Consider the following 20,954-nt stretch of genomic DNA (forward strand, 5'->3'; position numbering starts at 1 on the left):
ATTTCAAAGAATGTTAGATTAAGGTATTCAGATTGCTTAGAATATTTTATTTGATGTTATAGTGAAAAATAAAGCTACTTCCCATAGTATCTCATAACACTAGTATTGTTTTGCCAAAAACCTAGTAGGAAAAAATGGTAAGAAATCCCCATATGTACATCCATGTGAACAATAAATATTGCATCATTACTGTTAGCAAAAGGATTGCTTTAAGGTGGTCCCACCATATTTTTAAGAGAACAGGCTTGTTATACAATGTACATCAATCAAATGGTCATAGAGAAAAGCAGTTATAACAAATACAGAGAATACTCAATTTTCCCCTTCCCAGTGTTAACTATATGTGTGTGTTAGAAAAATAAAGAGAAATATTGTTGTATGAAGGAAAATGGAATGAGTTTTTATATGAGCTCAGTTCTGGTACACATACAGTAGTTGAAGGTAAAGAATAATTAAAATTGATTTGTAATAAGTTCTTGAGACCATCTTAGATAATGAGAAATCTTACTTACATGTTTAACTGTTTTATTTTCTTCTTATATATTACCGATTCTTTGTCTTACAAACTCATTCAACAGAGCTGTGGGTAAAAACCATTGAAATAGGAGATAAGGAATTGTGTTCTTTTTCCTGTGAACAATATTACTGTACCTACTTGACATGAGAACCAGTTAGTAGGGATATGATGTCACAATGGACAGCCTTATGTCATAATGGTCTTCCGGTTCATCAACTATGAGAACAGTAATTTTGAATTGAATTTTTAAATTTTGAGTTTTTTAACATAGCTTTTAATCCAAGTAAAATATTGATGAATATGGTTGTTTTTGATGAAGACAAAAGTGCATACAATACTTTTAATTTAATTATTATGAATAGCATTTTAGATTTCTTTTAATATTATTTGATGCTGCCTCCCAAACTTAAAAAAAAAATTCTAATCACTTTTGACAGCATGTCACAAAGTACATACACAAAAAATCCTAATGCACTATTCCTGATTTTCTTTATATATGTCCATGGATAACAGTTTCATACTATCATTCATTATCAAATCTTCATATTACAGTCTTCTTTGTTATCTTTAATTAAACATTACTCAGACCAATTGTAAGAAACTATATCTCAACTTCAGCATTATCAGATAACTGAAAATTAAAACAGGTAATATACAATTGTTTTCATTCTTCTCACCTGGTTATTAAAATTGTATTATCCTATTTTTACATTAAGTACAACAATACAAACATATTCAATTCATGATCAGATTTGTTGCTCAGAGTTTTGCTTTTTTTAAAAATATCCATCCATAGCTGAGGGTAAACCTGAGTTTCCACACTCCTATTTCCAACATCTGAATCGCCACAGACAGGCTACCTTTGTACAACAGTTGCATAATTGTAGGGAGTAGAAAATAACAGCTTTCCCTGGAAAAGACAGAAAAAAATCTGTGGTTTTTTGGTTGTTGTTCTGTCTTCAAGGCACTGAAAGTGGAGTGACTAGCAACTACAACAGACATGATTCAACTCTAGATTATTTTTTTATTACATACCGTATTAAAATTGGCAATTGTCACACGACGGGAACACCAGCGGCCAAGCGCACGAACCTTGGTAGCTGAAAAAAGTGGCGTTTGCAGCGGGAGGAAGAGAAAAGAATTCGGGTTAGCGCAGTTGCTTCAATTACCACCAGGAGACGCCGTATACGGCAATCCAGCGCTCTTTGAAAGGGAACTCTGAAAAGTATTTCCAAGTAATTAATTTCATTCACAAAAATCGAGAGCAAAGCAACGCTCCCCATCTGAGGTTTTAGGAACTCCGCCTTTTGGGCGCGAAGAACTTTATAGCACGGGTCTCTCCAGATCAGGAAAAGCAACACTGGGGAATATGGGCAAGATCCAGATTTCTATCGGATATATCGGTGACCTGACCCTACCAGCTGCCCTTTATTTCCTCCGCCAAATAAATTTCTTTTTAGTCTCTTTGAGTCAGTATTGACCCTTGGAAATTGCTTACGTATCAGTTTCTACAGGGGCTGGGTTTTTTTGGGGTAGGGGTGGGGGTGGGGTAAAGTTTTTAGGAAGTGGTTTACCCTTGGCTTGGCTTTTCTCTTAAGACTGAGAGAGTGATGGCTAGGAATTGAAGAAATGTCCATTCCTGAAATGCATTATTTGAACCGCTAAAAATACCGATGAGTAACTAACAGGGGAGGGATATGTTTTGTTGTAAACTCAGAGCTGTCACCGCCGTATGGCCATGATTGTTTTAATATTTATTATTATTTATATTATATAATTAAATTAGGGCCATAATATAATCGTTGGGTGCCTCTTGTACTCCATTCTTAACGTGAAACGTGGAGTGCATGACAAAGTTATCCTTAGTGAGAGACTTCTGCGCCAGCAGAATTAATTCTTTATTAATTTAGTAATTAATAACAATTAACAATAAACAATAAACAATAAATTTAGTAATTAATTGTTAAATTAACAATTAATAAATTAATAACAATTAAAGTGTTTAAATTAATTAATAACAATTAATAATTCTCCTGGCGAAGAATTAATCCAAATCCAGGTATTTCTGACACAGACTACGAAATCGTTCCCCACTATTCGCTTCGCTTCTAGTAGCCTCCGTACACGTGCTAGGCGGCAGCGGGCGCTCCGCTTCCAGCGCGCTTGAATGATGTCATCAGGGTGCGCCTTCTCGGCGGCTCCTTGCTTGGGCGGGGAGGGCCGGGAGGGGGCGTGAACAGACGCTGGCGTGATGTGGTTGCGGGTGACCCCTGTGATGCGGAACTGTCTTCCCAGGTAGATTCCGACGACCTTCAGAAGGCTACCTTCAGTTTCGACCACCTGAGTAGGATGGAGCAGGGGGATTGAAGGAGTGCCCTGCGTAGCCCTCCTCTCCACCGCTTGCTCTGAGCGGTCCCGCTGTCCCCGGGGATTGACTGAAAAGTCCCACCGAGTTCGGAGTTCTGATGGTGGAACTCTGCCGTTTTGAATAAGACCAGTTCGCATGTTGCGTGTATCGCAACACATGAAACCCTAGAGAGATGGTGGCAGCTGGGCGTCCCAGCGTAGACTACAGCTGCTGCTGCTGCTGCTGCTCCCTCTCTCACAGATAGGCAACTCGCTGCAAGCGAGCAAAAAATACTTCGCTGTCATCCTGATTGATCAGCACCAAAACAGTGAAAATCTTCTCAGGCATGGCACTGCACTGCACATGATAATAAAAGCCTGGATCGGTATTCCTAGTTATAAGCAAGCTTGAACTCTAAGGGCAAACATTTTGATTTATCAACCGAATTTGCGCTGCAGGATTAAGCAGTGATTTGGAGCTTGCCCTGCATCCAAGGGCAGTGATAGTTAATTTTCTGCTACAAAATAAACAATCAAAAATATCATTTGCATATGTATATGCAAAGCCCGATTCTCTATCCTAATTTCCAAACAGCTTACCCCTGATATAAAATAATAAAAATAATAAAGACAGGATAAAAAAAATCTAAAATTAAAAACAAAGGATGGACTTTATTAATTAGTACAAATATATTTCCCACATGTTTTATGTCAGTCTATTCAGTCCCAGATCCTAGAGTGTTTTGGAGGAAACAGTGGAAGAAAGGGCATTATGAGAAAAATGTACCAAAGCCATGTAAAGTTCCATATGTCTGGCCAGTATTCTTGAAGTTATGTATTGTTTGTATTAGAGCAATAGAGGGAAATAATCTTTGTACTGTATATTGAAAAAAATTGTAAGTACATTAAATGGATGTATCATTTTGAGAAATATGCAGTGGAATGAAAGACATGTCTAAAAACAAGTCTAACAAAAATACATAGTTTGCTTTATGTATTTATGTATTTGCTGTGGCAGAAAAATGTCTGACCTTGAGTTTCTTGTTTCAGGTTGAAGCCATTCAACAGGTTGCAAATCACACTACGACACTTAGTAAGTATGGAAGTTGGGTGAATAAATATTTGTTTAAAACACAATAGCCAGAATGCACAGACTAATTCCTCAGTCCCAATGAGAGTTTGTTGATTTGTGTTTTTTAAATAGCTATCTCTCAAGGCAAAAGGAAAAATACTTTTGAAAATGAAGGAAGTTTCTGACAAAACTATCATCTGATAATCTTTTGTTTCAAGACGGGATAAGGGTAAAATCTGAAGAACATCAGATAGTTAAATAATATGGCTTTCTTTAAAATATAAAAGTAACAATTTAATCTTATTCAAGCCAAATGCATAAAGCATAATGAACAGTTCTATAAAACAGGTTCCTAGTGATTTCACCTTGGCTTATAAACTTACTAACTGTGGAACTTCTTAGATACAATTCAATTCTGTAATAGGTTGGGTATATTTGACAGTGTAAGAATGAGAGAATTAAGAACAAGAGTTAACCCAAAAGTGTTTTAAGGAATGTAAGAAAGAGTTGTATGTCTGGAGTATTCGGTTCAAAATTGGTGGATGTTCTTATAGTCAGTATTGGCTACTTTTGTAGATTTCTGCTCAAAGTACTTGTCTTAAAAATAGCCATTTTTAGTATGTACTAATTATGTTTTTAAGATCTTCTGCAGAATTGCCAACCAATCTGTCATTGGAGCATCAGCTTAATTAAAATCTTTGTCATTCCATACAGAGTATGACTAAGGATCATTCAGCTGAGGTTCTGTTGGAAAAAAGAGGGTGTGCTGGCATTATTACCATGAACAGACCAAAAGCTCTGAATGCACTTACTCTTTCCATGATTCGACAGATCTATCCCCAGTTAAAGGTTGGTGGCCAAGGTTATCACAGTACTAAAATGTTTTAAATACAGGTAGTCCTCGACTTACGGCCACAATTGAGCCCAAAATTTATGTTGTTAAGTGAGACATTTGTTAAATGAGTTTTGCCCCAATTTACAATCTTTCGTGCCATAGTGGTTAAGTGAATCACTGCAGTTGATAAGCTAGTAACACGGTTGTTAAGTGAATCTGGCTTCCCCATTGACTTTGCTTGTCAGATGGTCGCAACATGACCTTGGGACACAGCAACAATCATAAGTATGAGTCAGTTGCCAATCATCTGAATTTTGATCACATGATCATGGGGATGTTACAAAGGATAGCAGTATGAAAAACAGTCATAAGTCACTTTTTTCAGTGTCATTGTAACTTTGAATGAACTAAATGAATTGTTGTAAGTTGAGGTCTGTCTATAAATCAATTGATGAATGGGTTGACAGAAGACATATGAGACTACCTAAACAAAGATGGCACTTCTAGTCACGTTGACATTGATTTCTCAGTACATTTTGCCACTAAAAGTATAAATAGATTCTGTTGAGAAGCATTGCTTCGAAGAGAGTTGAAGGTTCTGTTTGTGACACAGGTCTTCAGTGGGACATTCATGGCATGGCTTGAGAATATAGTAGTGATGTCACAAGCCTTGTGATAAAATACATTGACTGCAAGAGCATCTTCATGTTCCTCCTTTGGTATCTTACTCTGCTCTCTTCAGAAAAAATGAGGAGTCCATGAGATGGGGAGAAATGGAAACTGTGAATTTCTCTTTGTTTGTGTAGATGCTCTGTTCAGAGCAAAGCTCTGTTTGGGCCTTCATAGTGGGTTCTCTTTCTTACCAGCTTTTTTTTTTTTTTTTGAAGAAGGGATGTAACTATCATGATGGTGTGTACCTCTTGCATGCTGGCTTGTATAGTGGAAAGAGGATGAAGAGAGATGGGGGTCTAATCTGCTAATATTCCCAGCCTCTTTCATGGATATTCTAATAAGGAAAAAACTTCTCTCAATCCTCTGTGTTACTTGATTTGATATGGTTGCTCATCTTGCAAAATGCTATTGGTGAGTAACACACTTCCAAATAACAAAATAAATAACAGAAATAAGAAACATATATCATAAAATAAGGGAATCAAAGAAAAGGAAAAATTGCAACTAAGAACAAATCATCCAACAGTAATTAAATCAGGGGCACAACTCATCTCCTGATCCCCATGCCCAGAAGAACAGAAGAAGTCTTAAGGGCTTTCCAAAAGTTGTATGGGGTCAGTCCCAATCTAATCTTAAATGGGGTGGTGTTCTAAAGGGTGGGAACAGCAACAGAAAAGGGTAGCCTTGCCTCTCCTTGACCATCATTCAATAAGTAGAACTGCAGTATTTATAAGGTTTCAGCTTGATACACTCTATTCCTGAACTTTATCCTTACACATTTTTATCTGGGCGTATGGGTAGATTTGACCAACTTTCAAAAAGGCATTAGTAGGACTGCATAATAGGGTAGAAAATTGTGAATTCCATACATTCCTGAATTACAATTTCTCATCCTGCAAATGCAGTGGTTGGGAATCCAAGGGGTGGGGTATAGAGTCAGGATGCTCATGATGGAAATATGCAGGAACAATTACCCAGGCAAAAGGGACTGAAATTTTCTTTTAAGACTGAGAATTGAGATAAAATTTGGTAGGATCAGATAGATACCTTTCTGCTTTACTGGACAATAGAAAGTGGGAGTTGGTACATCACAATCATTCTTGTAAGATTCTGTTATTATATCCAGTAGTTTTAGCCTTCCTGTGGAGTTGATTTCCTGGGCTGGTCTATTTGAGTGAGGCTGACAATAGACAATGTTCCTCAGGCCTGCTACAAACAGTTCCAACGCTTTGACTTTCTATTTTTTCTGGACAATCCAACCCTGATCTAGGTGACTTTTACATGTGTTGCATAATTTGAAAGAAAAGAGACAGCACATTTAAAACATCTAATGCTCTGACATAGTCTTTCCCATTGTTTCTTTCAGAAGTGGGAGCAGGATCCTGAAACTTTCTTAATATTAATAAAAGGAGCTGGTGAAAAAGTGTTCTGTGCTGGGGGCGATATAAAAGGTGAGAATGTGAACATTTTTTTTTTTTACAAAGTTCAGGGCTATGTCCTTGATTTTGAATCCAAGGAAATGTCGTCCTACCCACCCATTGAGTGCTAATGCCAGGATGGCCTATTGACATGAACTTCTTATCTTTGAACCTGAGAGGATCTCATAGGGAGCCATTTCCTCAGGCCTCATTTGATTTTGGGTGATCCACTCTCTATCCTAGCTCACCATAGTTAACAGAATTTGCTAATTCTTGTGAAAGGAGTTGTGGAAGCCAGAAGGAAAGAAAAAATGAGGAATATTTTGGGATGTAAAATGTTGTCATCATTAACTTTGACACTTGTTTTGTTTTTTCAGCTATCAGTGAAGCAGGAAAACATGGAGACAGATTAACAAAAGATTTATTTAGAGAAGAATACATGTTGAATAATGCCACTGGTATGTGTACTTTTTATAGTATCCTCTTAATAACGTCTTTTGACCTCTGCAATGAAAATTCTGTTTTAGGATAATAGATATTTATTGTGTAAGCCAATAAAGTCTGTTCTGCTTGGTATCTTTGATGGGGAAGTCTTTTCCATGTTCAGGAGTGAAAGCTATTCATTTAAAGAAGCACAGCAGCAGAGGAGAATGAAACTTTATGAAAGGTTTTTAAAATTAGGACAGTTATTTTCTTAGATCATTTTAATGTCACATCCCAAAAGATAAAGAGTGAGTGCTATAACCCCTTATGTCAGTGGTGAAATCATTTTTTTTTTACTACCAGTTCTGTGGGCGTGGTTTGGTGGGCGTGGTGTGGCTTGGTGGGCGTGACTTGGTGGGCATGGCAGGGGAAGGATACTGCAAAATCCCCATTCCCTCCCCACTCCTGGGGGAAGGATATTGTAAAATCTCCATTCCCACCCCACTCTGGGACCAGCCAGAGGTGGTATTTGCCGGTTCTCCAGACTACTCAAAATTTCCGCTACCGGTTCTCCAGAACCTGTCAGAACCTGCTGGATTTCTCCCCTGCCTTATATGCAAAATTTATATTATTTGAATATATGCTTAGTAATATTTATTTGCAATTCCTCCTAGGAGTGTCCCCGTTTCCTGTTTACATTGCATACTATATAAGTAAAGCTAACAAAAACATTAAAGGTGGAATATTTAAATAAATTTCCTTTTTCCTTGTTTGCTTTTTCTTAATTTTTAAGTTATTCTAAGAACAGTGTCTCCAGATTTAAAATGTAAAACTGTGACTACACAATGCCCTCCTTATTGAGACCTATCTAACATTTAATATGTTGTTCTTTTGACAATGAACAAATAACCGTTTCTTGTGTGCTATCCCTATCCCTATCCATATTAATCTAATTATTAATTTGAGTATCGCCAGCTTCTTTTTTTCTGTTCTGGCCTGTTTTTACCTCTGCTATGTTTTACAAGATGACTATTGTAATCAGGTTAAATGAACAGCTGGTTTTTCCTCCCAAAACAACATTAAGAATAGGGGGGAAAACCCAGTATCTTAAACATAAAAATATATTTAAAAATGCTCTTAACAATGAAAAAAAGGATTGAATTTTTTTAATTTACCCCTCTGAATATTTTATTCCCATTATAAAGATGTATTTCCTTAGATAAGTGTGCATTCTAATATCTTAAGTAGGATAACGTATTCTATAATTTTTGACAGGCACCTGCAAGAAACCTTATGTGGCACTTATCGATGGAATTACAATGGGTGGTGTAAGTGGAAACATTTTGCAAAATAAACAGATTGGTTTACCTTGTGTTCACAACTAGTCTTAAAAATTTTGGGTGAACTAGCTACAGCAATTTCAAGCAATCTGATGGATAAAATCGACATTTATATATATTGGAAGAAGGTTCACAATACTGTCTTCTCATACTGAATGTTCATTGTGCTGCTTTGTTAAACTAATAGTAAAAACTATTTTTGGCTGAAAAAAAAAAAAACCCTCAGAATTATGGTAAGGAAAAATGAGAATACTCTGCAAGAAGTTATTCCAGGAAGAAGAATATCTAAAGGTACAAGGTGAAAAGTGTCTTTAAAAAAAAACAGTAGACGAAGAGTAGGGAGGAACTAACTTAAGAAACAGCATTGGGGAGGAACAATATCTACAGCAAATAAAGGTTAAACAAGCAAGATAATCAGGGTTTCTACCAGGTTTTAAATACAATATTTTTTGAGAAAGATATTGAAGGAATTTCTGCCTGGTACTGTTTGTCCCGCTACGTAACTAGCACTATGATGCCAATGACCATCTTACCTTGGTTGTGCTAAAGGATTGTCCTCTTGGAAAAAAAACATCCTACTTGAAGAATCTAGTTTCCTTCTGCTAATATTTGGATGGTGTCACATAAGCAGTGGTTGAGTACAAACAAAGCACTGTATTATGCATGCCTTTTGCAAAGAAAAGCAATTGCCTGCTTTGTCTTACATAGGATTGGGAACAGTTGTGAAATCCAAATCTTTTTACTACCGGTTCTGTGGGCGTGGCTTGGTAGGCATAGCTTAGTGGATGTGGCAGGGGAAGGATACTGCAAAATCTCCATTCCCACCCCACTCCAGGGGAAGGATACTGCAAAATCTCCAGTCCTACCCCACTCTGGGGCCAGCCAGAAGTGGTATTTGCCGGTTCTCCAAACTGCTCAAAATTTCCACTACCAGTTCTCCAGAACCTGTCAGAACCTGCTGGATTTCACCCCTGATTGGGAATGTTCTCCTGTTGTCTCTTGTATCTTTCCTCTTCTTCTGCTCCCTTGGGAATAGTCAATCCTTGAAAAGCTGGATGTAATCAGTGTCTGACTGCAAATGATGTACTCTAGTCACCAGGCTTTTGGCGACCCCCTTTTCATTATATGCATTTATATATGACCCCCCTTCCCATCTTGAAAGAGCTGAGTGGGTAAAATCTCTTTCTCCCTAAATTCTTCCTTGCTAAATGGTAGCACGGATATTTTGTGTTTTCTCCCATGACAATGTTTTCATTTGAGATTTAAAAAAAAAAAGTGTCATTTGATCCTAGGACCAGCTTTGGATTTCAAATGTGCAGCTGAGCTCTTTTGTCTGTGGGCAAGCATTGTGACAAATCTACCACCTTATATTAGTGTATCCTGATCCAAAACGAAGTCTTAGCTGAACATTCTGTATTTTGAAATTGCTTGACCAGACAAGCTCTGGACCAGTGATGAAATCTAAAATTTGTTACTACCGGTTCTGTGGGCATGGCTTTGTGGTGGGGGTAATGTGACTGGGTGGGTATGGCCAATTTTTTTAAAAAAACTTTTAAAACCATTTTTTCTACAACCTCTTCAGCGAAGAGGTTGTAAAAAAATGCCTTCAAAAGGCTCTGACGATCCCAGCTGAGTTGCCTGATCGGCAGAGGCTTTTTTTCTTTTAAATGCCTCTGACGATTAGGCAACTCAACTTGGCTCGTCAGAGGCATTTAAAAGAAAAAAGAGTTTTTTTCTTTTAAAAGCCTCTGACGATCCCAGCTGAGCCGCGTGATCATCAGAGCCTTTTTTTTTTACTTTTAAAAGCATTTTTTTCGGCCGAAGAGGTTGTAGAAAAAATGTTTTTAAAAGAAAAAAAAAGCCTCTGATGATTGTGCGGCTCAGCTGGGAAGCGGGGGCAGGGATTTTTGCTACCGGTTCTCCGAACCAGCCACCTCCATCGCTACCGGATCGGGCGATCCAGTCCGAACCGGGAGCATTTCACCCCTGCTCTGGACCTTCCTTCCTTGTGTGTCTTATTTACTTAGGCAATACTCAGGATACAGACAACTAAAGCAGAGAGATCCCCAAAAAGCAAAAAAAACCCAACTTCATATAGCCAGATTTGAGGAAGCTACGTCAGTTTTCCCAGGGCGCTCGAAGCTCTGGAACGGTTCTCATTGGGGCAGTGACAGTTGCAGACAGTCACCCATTACAACCAAAGCAAGATTGGACATGGTTTGCAGATCAGTTAGTTTATCAAGCTGTCATAATCTCTGTAGGCTGAGAAACCAATGTATCAAGATCACTGATACTGCTGCTTGACTTTCACACATTTATTTGAGCCAGCCGGGAAAATCTAGTATTGAAGGAGGGGAATGAGCAAAGGAAACAATGTTTATTCAGGATTTATTGGTCTCGGTTCCTCCAGCTGTACTGACCAATCCCATGAGCCTTCAGCACATTCTCAGCCACTAGAGCAGAGATGTAACACAATGGCAAGAGGTTGTTGAAGTCTGCTTGCTCTTTTCCATTTCTGGCTTCTTATACAACTTGATTCCATGATTTTGCATCTTTCTCGGGATAGAGGAATGGTCTTTTAATTGCATTGGGCCAGGAACCCTTATGCCATACCCAGAATGGTATTTGGGCTGCCCAGTGCTTGTGGCATTAAATGGAGACTTGCATTCCAAAATGTGCTATTGAGGTCCGATGTGCACATAGTATTTCTTTATCCTCTTATATACAAGGATGTCAGTGGAATTCCTCCAGGTTTAACTTCCAGGTACTGAGGGGGCTTGAAAGTGTGTGTGTGCTTTTGCCTTATTAAAGAACAAAAGTAATAATGGTAGTTATATAATAATAGTATAAATAAAAGACTGTAAGTATCAAATTAAAAAGAACTATATGATCTAAGTTAGCAATTTACAGTGTATTTTGTTGTTGTTGTTGTTGTCGTTCCTTCAGACCAGTCTCAATTCCTAGTGATTACTAGGACAAATCCATGTAATTTTCTTGTCAATATTTTGACAAGAATAAGTGATTTGCCCTTGCCTTCTACTTAGGGTTTTCAAGAAGCGACTAGTCAAGGTCATCTGGCTCACTTTAGGCCTAAGGCAGGATTAACACTCACAGTCTCCTGGTAACTTGCTCGGTACCTTTAACCACTTCCCAAAATTGGGTCTCAAATGCTATATATGATGCAAATAAACAAACAAACAAACAAAAACACCATGTTTCCCCGAAAATAAGACCCTGTCTTATATTTTTTTGAACCCTGAAATAAGCACTTGGCCTTATTTTCCATGTGTTCAAAAGCCCGATTGGGCTTATTATCAGGGGATGTCTTATTTTGGGGAAACAGGATAAATAGATCGATCGATCGATCAGATTAACAGAGTTGGAAGGGACCTTGTAGGTCATCTAGTCCAACCCCCTGCTCAAGCAGGAGATCCTACACAATTTCTGACAAATGGCAGTCCAATCTTTTCTTGAAAGCCTTAAGTGATGAAGCTCCCACAACTTCCGAAGGCAAGCTGTTCCATTGGTTGATTATTCTCACTGTCAGAAAGTTCCTCCTCATTTCTAGGTTGAATCTCCCCTTCGTCAGTTTCCATCCATTATTCCTTGTCTGGCCTTCAAGTGCTTTGGAAAATAGCTTGACCCCCTCCTCTCTGTGGCAGCCCCTCAAATATTGGAAGACGGCTATCATGTCTCCCCTGGTCCTTCTCTTCACTGGACTAGCCATGCCCAGTTCCTATACCCATTCTTCATATGTTTTGGTCTCCAGTCCCCTAATCATCCATAATAACACAAATAAAATTGAAATTTAAAAGGAGAGTAAAAATTGGATTAATCAAGTAACCTTGCTGATATCCAATGACCCAGGCAAAATTACTTGTTTCAGTCTACAGTTGACTTTTGACTAGTTGCTTAGCATCCGCTTATCAAACAAACGGTACTTATGACCAGGATTTGAAGTTCCAGTGGCTGCCATCCCCCCAGTTATGTGATTGCATTTTGGGTTCTTGGCAGCCAGTCCATTTATAGCATCCCGTGGCCACCTGACCACAATTTACAGTGGTTTTTTTCCAGAAATCTTTAGCCTTCAGAAAAAGCCTTAAAACCTGGCTTTACCGACTGGCACGGGGTCCTTAGGAAAAGCTGCTGGCTGAAGGTGATCGTACACTAACACAGAAGGCAGCCTGCCTCTCCCTTCCAAACCTTTGTTTTTAGCTTGTTTTAATTGTAATTTTAATCCGTTTTTATATTTATAATTGTTGGGTTTTTTGTTAATTTGATATAATCAACTCAATGTCTGAACTGGGAGATGAGAAACAGATAGATAGATAGATAGATAGATAGATAGATAGATAGATAGATAGATAGATAGATAGACAGACAGACAGACAGACAGACAGATAGATAGATAGATACTGTACATACATACATACATTCCTGTTTCAGCAAAAATTACTGGCATTTGCTTAACGACTATGGCATTTGCTTAATGACAGGGTGATTCATTTAATGACCATTGCAAAAAAAGCCATAAAATTGGGTCAGTCGTGATGACTTGCTTAACCACCGGCATGACTTACAACCAAAGTTCCGGGCTCAATTATGGTGGCAAGCCGAGGAATACCTTGTATCTAAACATTCTTGTAATAATGACATCTTTGAAAGGGCAAGATATTTAAATGCAGATTGGATCTATTTTAAAAGAGAGTTTGCTTAACTATAGTTTACTAAATAAATAACATTTAGTCAATGTTCATTCATACTATGCCTAAATCACACTTCGATGCATTGCATAGCAAGGGGTAAAAGTGTCCCACAATTGTTTGCAGTAGCAGCTAAATTAAAGCAAAACTGTTGATGGGCTTTGCATGGTTAAAATGCATCCTGAAATAGTAGATAATTGTATCTTTTTTTTTGTCAGTTGACCAGAGTCCGGTAGTTGTTTCCTGTTGAAATCATATGTTTTCAGATGGTTTGTGCCCAAATGGAACTGAGGCAGAACAGAGGCAAACAGCAATTCAGATAAAATGTTGGAGGTGGAACAGAACAGAAAGCAGACCACTTCCTTTTGAACAAGGCAGCTGAAGCTTTTAAGAACATTTCAGGCCATCGGTTGACCAGAAATGCATGTTAAATGGAATAAATTGAGCTTTAAATGGATTACATTAGTCTAATAAGGCATATAATGCAGGAACCAAATTGATGTTTCACAAGACTGGTTTTTAGATGTATTGTTATACTTTCTACTCATTTATTAAATCTGGTCTACCACAGAGTCACTGCTTATAAAAATGAAGGTGTAGCCCAGCCTTAAGTACGGAAGCCAACTGAATGGTTTTTGGGGGAAAAGGCATTCCTTCTCAACCCTAGGAAGGAGGCAGAGGCAAACCATTTCCCAAAAATTTCACCAAGAAAACTGAAGGGACTTGTTCAGGCAGTTGCTAAGAGACAACCCTGACTTGAAGTCCCCAACCCCAAAAGTGAGAAATAGGCTATGCGAGGAAGTATGTATGATTTGAAGGTCTCTGAGAATCCCGTTTTTCCTCCAGATTCGTTTTGACTGGTAATTCGGCAATAAGGATATTTTATTTGATCATATGACATCTGTAGTAAATATTCATAGCCCTTTATTCAGTATTAAGTTTCCCCACTAATTTTTGAATGCACTTGAACAAGGCCAAAAGACTAGGCAGTGTTAGCAGCTGACTTTTACAAGCATGTGTGAAATACGTTAAAAGTATCCATATTATTTTTAGCAGCATGTAGTAAAAGCTCCTCTTACGGGGAGCATCAGTAAATAAAGCTGCAGATGGCTGTGTAAGAATAAAAGCAGATTGTAACATCTCTGTTTGTGACTAGGTGGAATGAATGTAATGAATTGAAGACCAATGATTTCCTATTTCTGTTGGGAATAGTGAAGGAGAAATAACTTACCAGGATAAAATGTGCAAGAAAAATTTCAGATACCAGCCGTTTTATTATATAACAGGAGTGGTTTATTTACTATTGTTTTTCAAAAAATGTCCTCACACAGAGTTTATGGAAGTTATTTCTCACCAAGAACAACAATAAAAGGCATCTGAGGAGCAAACCTCATTGACTTCTGTTAGTTTGCTTTCATGTGCAAATTGCCTAGGCCCTAGAATATCTAAAAGGGTAGCTGGGCTGGGCTGTTGCTGAAAGAAACAGCCGAGAGCCCTGAAGCATCTCAAAGACCAACTTACATTATACGTATATTATCCTTAGTTGGGAGGGGTATATACCAGGGGTGAAATCCAGCAGGTTCTGGAGAACCGGTAGCAGAAATTTTGAGCAGTTCAGAGAAACGGTAGTGGAAATTTTGAGTAGTTTGGAGAGCTGGCAAATACCACCTCTGGCTGGCCCCAGAGTGGGGTGGGAATGGAGATTTTGCAGTATTCTTCCCCTGGGGTGGGGTGGGGATGGAAATTTTGCAGTATCCTTCTGCCATGCCCACCAAACCAAACCACACCCACCAAGCCATGCCACACCCACCAAGCCACACCCACAGAACCGGTAGTAAAAAAATTTGGATTTCACCACTGGTATATACAGATGGGAATTAAAACATGGTTTAAATTAACAATAGCCAAATGTACAGGTATTGACAATCCTGTTCCAGCTTAAATGAATTCTAAGTAAATGAAGTACTGCAGTGATTGGGAATAATCTATTCATCTCCCAGCTAAAGCCACTATAGTGCATTATTTTTGTTATTTCTGTTCAAGATGTGTTATCTTTCCCGTTTTTATATCATTTATGTAAATATGTGCCAATCTAGCTTCAATGACAGAGAAAACACAATGTGGTTTTGAACTAAAAGTTGTATTAATATGGATAGAAGGAAAGGTAAGAGCTGTATGTGTGCATAGATACATTTTGGATTGCAATAAGATAGTCATTTTTAAATTAATGCATATAAGCAGACATGCACACTGGGATATGGATGTTGGTGTACTTATGAAATACATTTCTTTATCCAAAGCTCAAAAGCACATATAAAAAAACCTGGCTAGTTTAATCCAAAACCAGCATCTAATTCAGCATTCTGTTCTTAGGTGGTCAAGCAGATGCCTCTATAGCACAGGTGTCAAACTCGCCACATCATGTTGCTGTCACGTGACATTTTGTGATGTTTTTCCCATTTGTGGAGCTGGGGTGGGCGTGGCCGGTGCGTGACGCATCCGGCCTGCAGGCCTTCACTTTGACACCCCTGCTCTATAGAATGCCTAAGGGAAAATGCAGTGTGACACTATCTTCCCATTAAATTCTCTGGCAACTGGATTCAAAAGGTCTTTTAGCTTGGAGTCATGGCCTTCCTTGGTTTCCATTAATGATGTTCCTGCAGTAATTCTGAATGACAGGTTCTTTGTTTCCCGCTTCCTCATTGCTTTTCCATACATCTCAGCATTAGTATGTACTATCTGTTAACATCAAATGACAGTAGCTGTCTAATGTTTTACTCACAATTCTTTCTTAATCGTCTAATTGTATGTATGTATGTCTAATTTATTTAACTGTAGAGCCAGGTCCATATAGTGGTATAGTATTGCATTTCTGGTATAGAATTCTTCTTAGTTGTAAATCTTAACATCTGCATGAAGGTGCCAGATGAAGGCATTTAAGGATTAAAGATATCAACAGTATGCAAATGAAGACTTTATTTCTGGATTCTGAGTTAGATGAGACATTTGAAGTGTACACCTTCTTGGATGAAGATCAATAAAAATGGAATTCAGGGACTAGGATAGAAAGCTCTTCTGAGAAATTATTATTTAACATTTGTTAGTGGGAGTGTTGACAATTGAGAGCATTCATCAATCCAGTTTGGTTGCCAGTGGCTTATTATAGCCACTGACATGTAGCTCTTCCCATAGCTAAGATATAGAATATAATGGAAGGGACCTTGGAAGTCTTCTAGTCCAATCCCTGCTCAAGCAGGAGACCCTATATCATTTGAGACAAGTGGCTGTCTAGTCTCTTCTTAAAAACTTCCAGGGATGAAGCACCTACAACTTCTGAAAGCAAGCTGTTCCACTGGTTACCGTATTTTTTGGACTATAAGATGCACCCGTGTATAAGATGCACCAAGATTTTGAAGAGGTAAGCAAGAAAAAAAGTTTTTGCCCTCCCCGGCCCCCAGGAGCACTCTGCAGGCCTCCCAAACCCTCTGCTGTCCTGTTTTTTGCAAAAAACAAGTCAATTTTTCTCAAAAATGGGTGTTTTTGCCTTCTCCGGACCACAGGAGCACTCTGCAGGCCTGCCAAACCCTCTGCACATCCCGTTTTTTGCAAAAACGGGGACATTTTTCTCAAAAACGGGGGCATTTTTGCCCTCCCCAGCCCACAGGAGCCCTCTGCAGACCTCCCAAAGCCTCTGCGCGCCCTGTTTTTGTGAAAAACAGACCCGTTTTTCACAAAAACAGGATGTGTGGGGCGGGTCTTTGGGAGGTCAAAAATGGCTATATTCAGTGTATAAGATGCACCAACATTTCCACCCTCTTTTAGGCGGGGGGAAGTGTGTCTTATACGCCGAAAAGTACAGTAATTGTTCTCACTGTTAGAAAGTTTATCCTTGATTCTAAGTTGCTTCTCTCCTTGATTAGTTTCCATTCATTGTTTCTTGTTTTGCCTTCTGGTGCTTTGGAAAATAGGTTGACCTTCTCTTCTTTGTGGCAGCCCCTCAAATATTGGAACACTGCTGTCATGTCATCCCTCGTCCTTCTTTTCTCTAGACTCGCCGTACCCAATTCCTGCAACCGTTCTTTATATGTTATGCCACTTTTTGTTCTCTGTAATTTCATACAAATATTAGACACTACATAGTGTTGTACGTAGGCCACTTAGCTTTGGGATTAAAAGAGCCTTGATAGTACAGGGGTTTAGTGCACCCTGTTATTAACACAGCTGCCTGCAATTTCTGCTGGTTCGAATCTCTCCAAGGCTCAAGGTTGACTCAGCCTTCCATCCTTTCTAAGGTAGGTGAAATGAGGACCCAGTTTGTGGGGGCAATAAGCTGACTTTGTATAAAATATACAAAAGAATGAAGGCTATTGCTTAACGCATTGTAAGCCGCCCTGAGTCTCCGGAGAAGGGCGGCATATAAATCAAATTTAAATATATATATATATATATATATTAATTTTGCTTTGCCCTTTTTTTCCCCCACTTCTGTGTATCCCCTCCCATATGGAAGTCGCAAACAAAATTTTGTACTCTGAGAAAAAGAGGAATTGTAAAGTTAAGAATAATAAATGAATTCTTGTGATGGCTCTGAAGAACAGCTTTAAAATATTTCACACATTGAAATGTGTGATGTAGCTATTAATATATTCACAGCTCAGTGACATCCAATTAGCCATGTGCTCCTATGCCTTTGTACTAAGTAAATCCATCTCCCATTTTCAAGTTATCTACAGCTTGATGACAAATTTGTAAGGAATTGTGATAACGACACAGCTAAAGATAGTTGAACCTTTTTTTAATAAGCACTTGGTTGAACGTTCTTATGGCATTGTCACCTGTACATTTTGATAAATAGCCACTGATGCCATTTTTCATATAATTGGCCATTATTTCTGGGGATTTTTTGTGCACTTGATAAAACGTTCAGCTCAGCCAAAAATATAATAAAGTAATTGCAAAGGATAAGGATTTAGAGTTCAAGATGGAACAATATGGAATATGTTTGAGTTTTAGACTCCTCTTGGAGGGTTCCAGCATCACATCCTATAGGACTAGTTGTCTTTACAAGTACTGAAATATCGTCCTGTCCCTAGCATCATAGGAGGTAGAGTCATAGAAAGTTGCTTATAACTGTTTATACTGTTGTTCCAAGTAGCTTAGTCTGGCAGTGAGTGTCCATAATTGATGAATTTTTCCAGCTGTGCAGGGAACTGCAAAGGATTGAACCAGGGACCTTTGCGTGCAAACCACATGAGCTATGACTGTGATGGTGAACCTAGGGCACGCATGCCTGAAGTGGCACGCGGAGCCATGTCGCCTGGCATACGCAGCATCGCCCATTCCTCTTCTGGGTTTCTGGCATGCATGTGCACGTGACGATCAGCTAGCCTTTGTGTGTGCAGCAGTGCCAGAAACCGGAAGAGCTGGTCTTCCAATTTCCAGCATGAGCATGCGTGCCAGCCAGCTGATTGGCGTATGCGTGGCAGTAACCCAAAGACTTGTTGGCCGGAAGTACTTTATCCGATGGGCGCATGCCTCCTGGGCAGCACATCTTCCTGGTTGCAGCCCTGACAAGTACGTGCGCACGAAGTGCTCTCTTTTCGGCATCTGATGCTGTGCGCGGCTGCACTCCCTTTTCGGCACTTGGTGCCGAAAAGGTTCACCATCACTGAGCTGTAAACTAGGGCCCTTCCATTGAAATTGGTTTAAAATTTCTATTAAGTTGCTTAGTATAACATCTTTAGCAAGACCATTTCATGTCATTTAAAATAATGCTTGTGTTTGGGAGATGGGGATTGTTCCATTTTTTGCATTAAATCTTGCAAATGTTTAAGATTATGAATGATGATTATAATTTTTTTGTATTTTGATGTATGGGAAAGGATTGTTATAATTCATCCCACTTCAACCTGATGCCTTCTACATATGTTGGACTGCAATGTTGATCATTCTCAGCCTACATAGCTAGTGAAGTTGCTGAGATGAGAGCATCTGGAGGTTAGCAGATTAGCAGAGCCTCCATCTTTGTTACCATCCTTTTCTTCTGTGTTAGTAGTTGTGCTACCAAGCAAAGTTTTTGTATTTATCAGAAAAGCTGCTAAAGCGGTCTTTCCCAAAGTAAGATATATTCTTACTTCCGGGCTTCCAGTCACTGAGATTCCAATGCTTATCAGCCCGGGATGCAATTTGGAAAGTATTGGTTGCTTTCAGATTGTAACAAAGGGTTATTATGTCCATCAGTACAGGGTGTGTATATTCAACTCTCTCAGTATTCCCATAAGAGGATTGAAAATGTTTGCTTCCATTTTGAAATAGGTGTGATTTGCTCTGTTGAAAGCTGAACAAAACTGTGATCACATCGTAGTATATCCATATGGTATATAGCTTTTGTTTGTTTAAGGCCAAATTTTGGTTTCTAACCATGGTTTACAGTGATACTTGTTTTGGACATCTCTCATTAAACTGAAGTTATTTTCATAGAAACTTAAGATAAATTACTGGCTGATCTACTGTGTTTATTCTTTCCTAGTATGTATGCCTTACGTACCTATCTAGAAATTTCAGTTTCTGTTTTCCTGACACTGCTCCGAGAATTCAATTTGGTTCAAAACCCCTTTCCTGGCTGAGGGTAATCTTAATTTCTCTCCTACAGTAGCATTTGTATGAGATCGTTCTGCACACTATTTATCTGTAAAGGCTGAAAACACTGGAAGCAGCCTTGAATTAAAATTGAATCTTTGTGAATCTGTCAGATAGTTGCAGACATAATCCCAGAGACAAATGGTGCAGTTTGTTTTGCAGCTAATCCTGAGTTATCTCACAATAAATCTTGATAATTGAAAAAAAAAATGATTCAAGAACTGGTCAATGGAAAAGCTTGACCAAAGTAACACTGTGAAGCATTTCAGTAAGCCTGTGAAAACCAAGTCTGTGGAAAGGCTACTAACCTAATTTCCTTATTGGCTGCAGAAACAAAAGCAAAATTGCACTGGCTTGCATTTGCAGCCAGTGTGGAAAGACAAACAACTGGCACTGTGGACATTAGTTTGTAAAACGGCAGGTGGCAGCAGTTAGCCATGTTTGGCTGATCTCGAAAATACTCAGGAAGGTTTTAAATAGTGATGGGAGACCCCGAGGAATCCCAGGGCTTTAGATTAAATCCGGAAGTTGATAAAAGCTTCCAAAGCGGACGTGCTAGCAAACCTCTTTTGTAACGTTGCCAAGCAGGCTACAGAATCACATCTATGAAGTCGCCCTTTTGCCATTTAAAGAAAATAGGATAACCTTATCATTAAATAATACTTCAACCAAGCATAATGGTGGGGCAGAGACACTTCTATCACTGTTCTCCAGATGATAAAGGGAACAGAGGCATTCCTTTTCTTTTGTGTTTCCCGGCACAAAGCTTTTGGGAACTTGGGGGAATTGACAAGTTTTAAATAGTGAAATGGGTGATTTAAATATTGTAGGTTAAGGTGCTCGTTTTATCCTTTAAAACTCATCTCAGTCCTCTCAAATCAAGACCCAAATCTTTGTCCTCCTGACTTCAGTGGAGGAGGATGAAGAAGGGGAGGAGTGGAAGGGGAAGAAGAAGGATAAGAAAAGAAGAAGGATAAGGAGGAGAGGAA

The 20,954-nt window shown here is 38.8% G+C and overlaps 1 protein-coding gene across 1 annotated transcript in view; it reads left to right on the forward strand.

Moving 5' to 3' along the window:
• The first annotated feature begins 2,727 nt into the window (after positions 1-2,727).
• Positions 2,728-20,954, forward strand: part of HIBCH (3-hydroxyisobutyryl-CoA hydrolase) — a 55,964-nt gene continuing 37,737 nt past the window's right edge. Inside the window, exons 1-6 of the mRNA XM_070956844.1 lie at positions 2,728-2,812; positions 3,914-3,956; positions 4,650-4,784; positions 6,809-6,893; positions 7,238-7,318; positions 8,559-8,611. Of these exons, the coding sequence (XP_070812945.1) occupies positions 2,769-2,812; positions 3,914-3,956; positions 4,650-4,784; positions 6,809-6,893; positions 7,238-7,318; positions 8,559-8,611 (441 nt within the window). The 5' untranslated portion in view covers positions 2,728-2,768. The remainder of the gene's footprint in view (positions 2,813-3,913; positions 3,957-4,649; positions 4,785-6,808; positions 6,894-7,237; positions 7,319-8,558; positions 8,612-20,954) is intronic.

Source organism: Pituophis catenifer, unplaced genomic scaffold (genome assembly GCF_029215685.1).
Source record: "Pituophis catenifer annectens isolate HBS135680 unplaced genomic scaffold, rPitCat1.0.hap2 SCAF_1, whole genome shotgun sequence".
In the NCBI taxonomy this organism is placed as follows: domain Eukaryota; kingdom Metazoa; phylum Chordata; class Lepidosauria; order Squamata; family Colubridae; genus Pituophis; species Pituophis catenifer.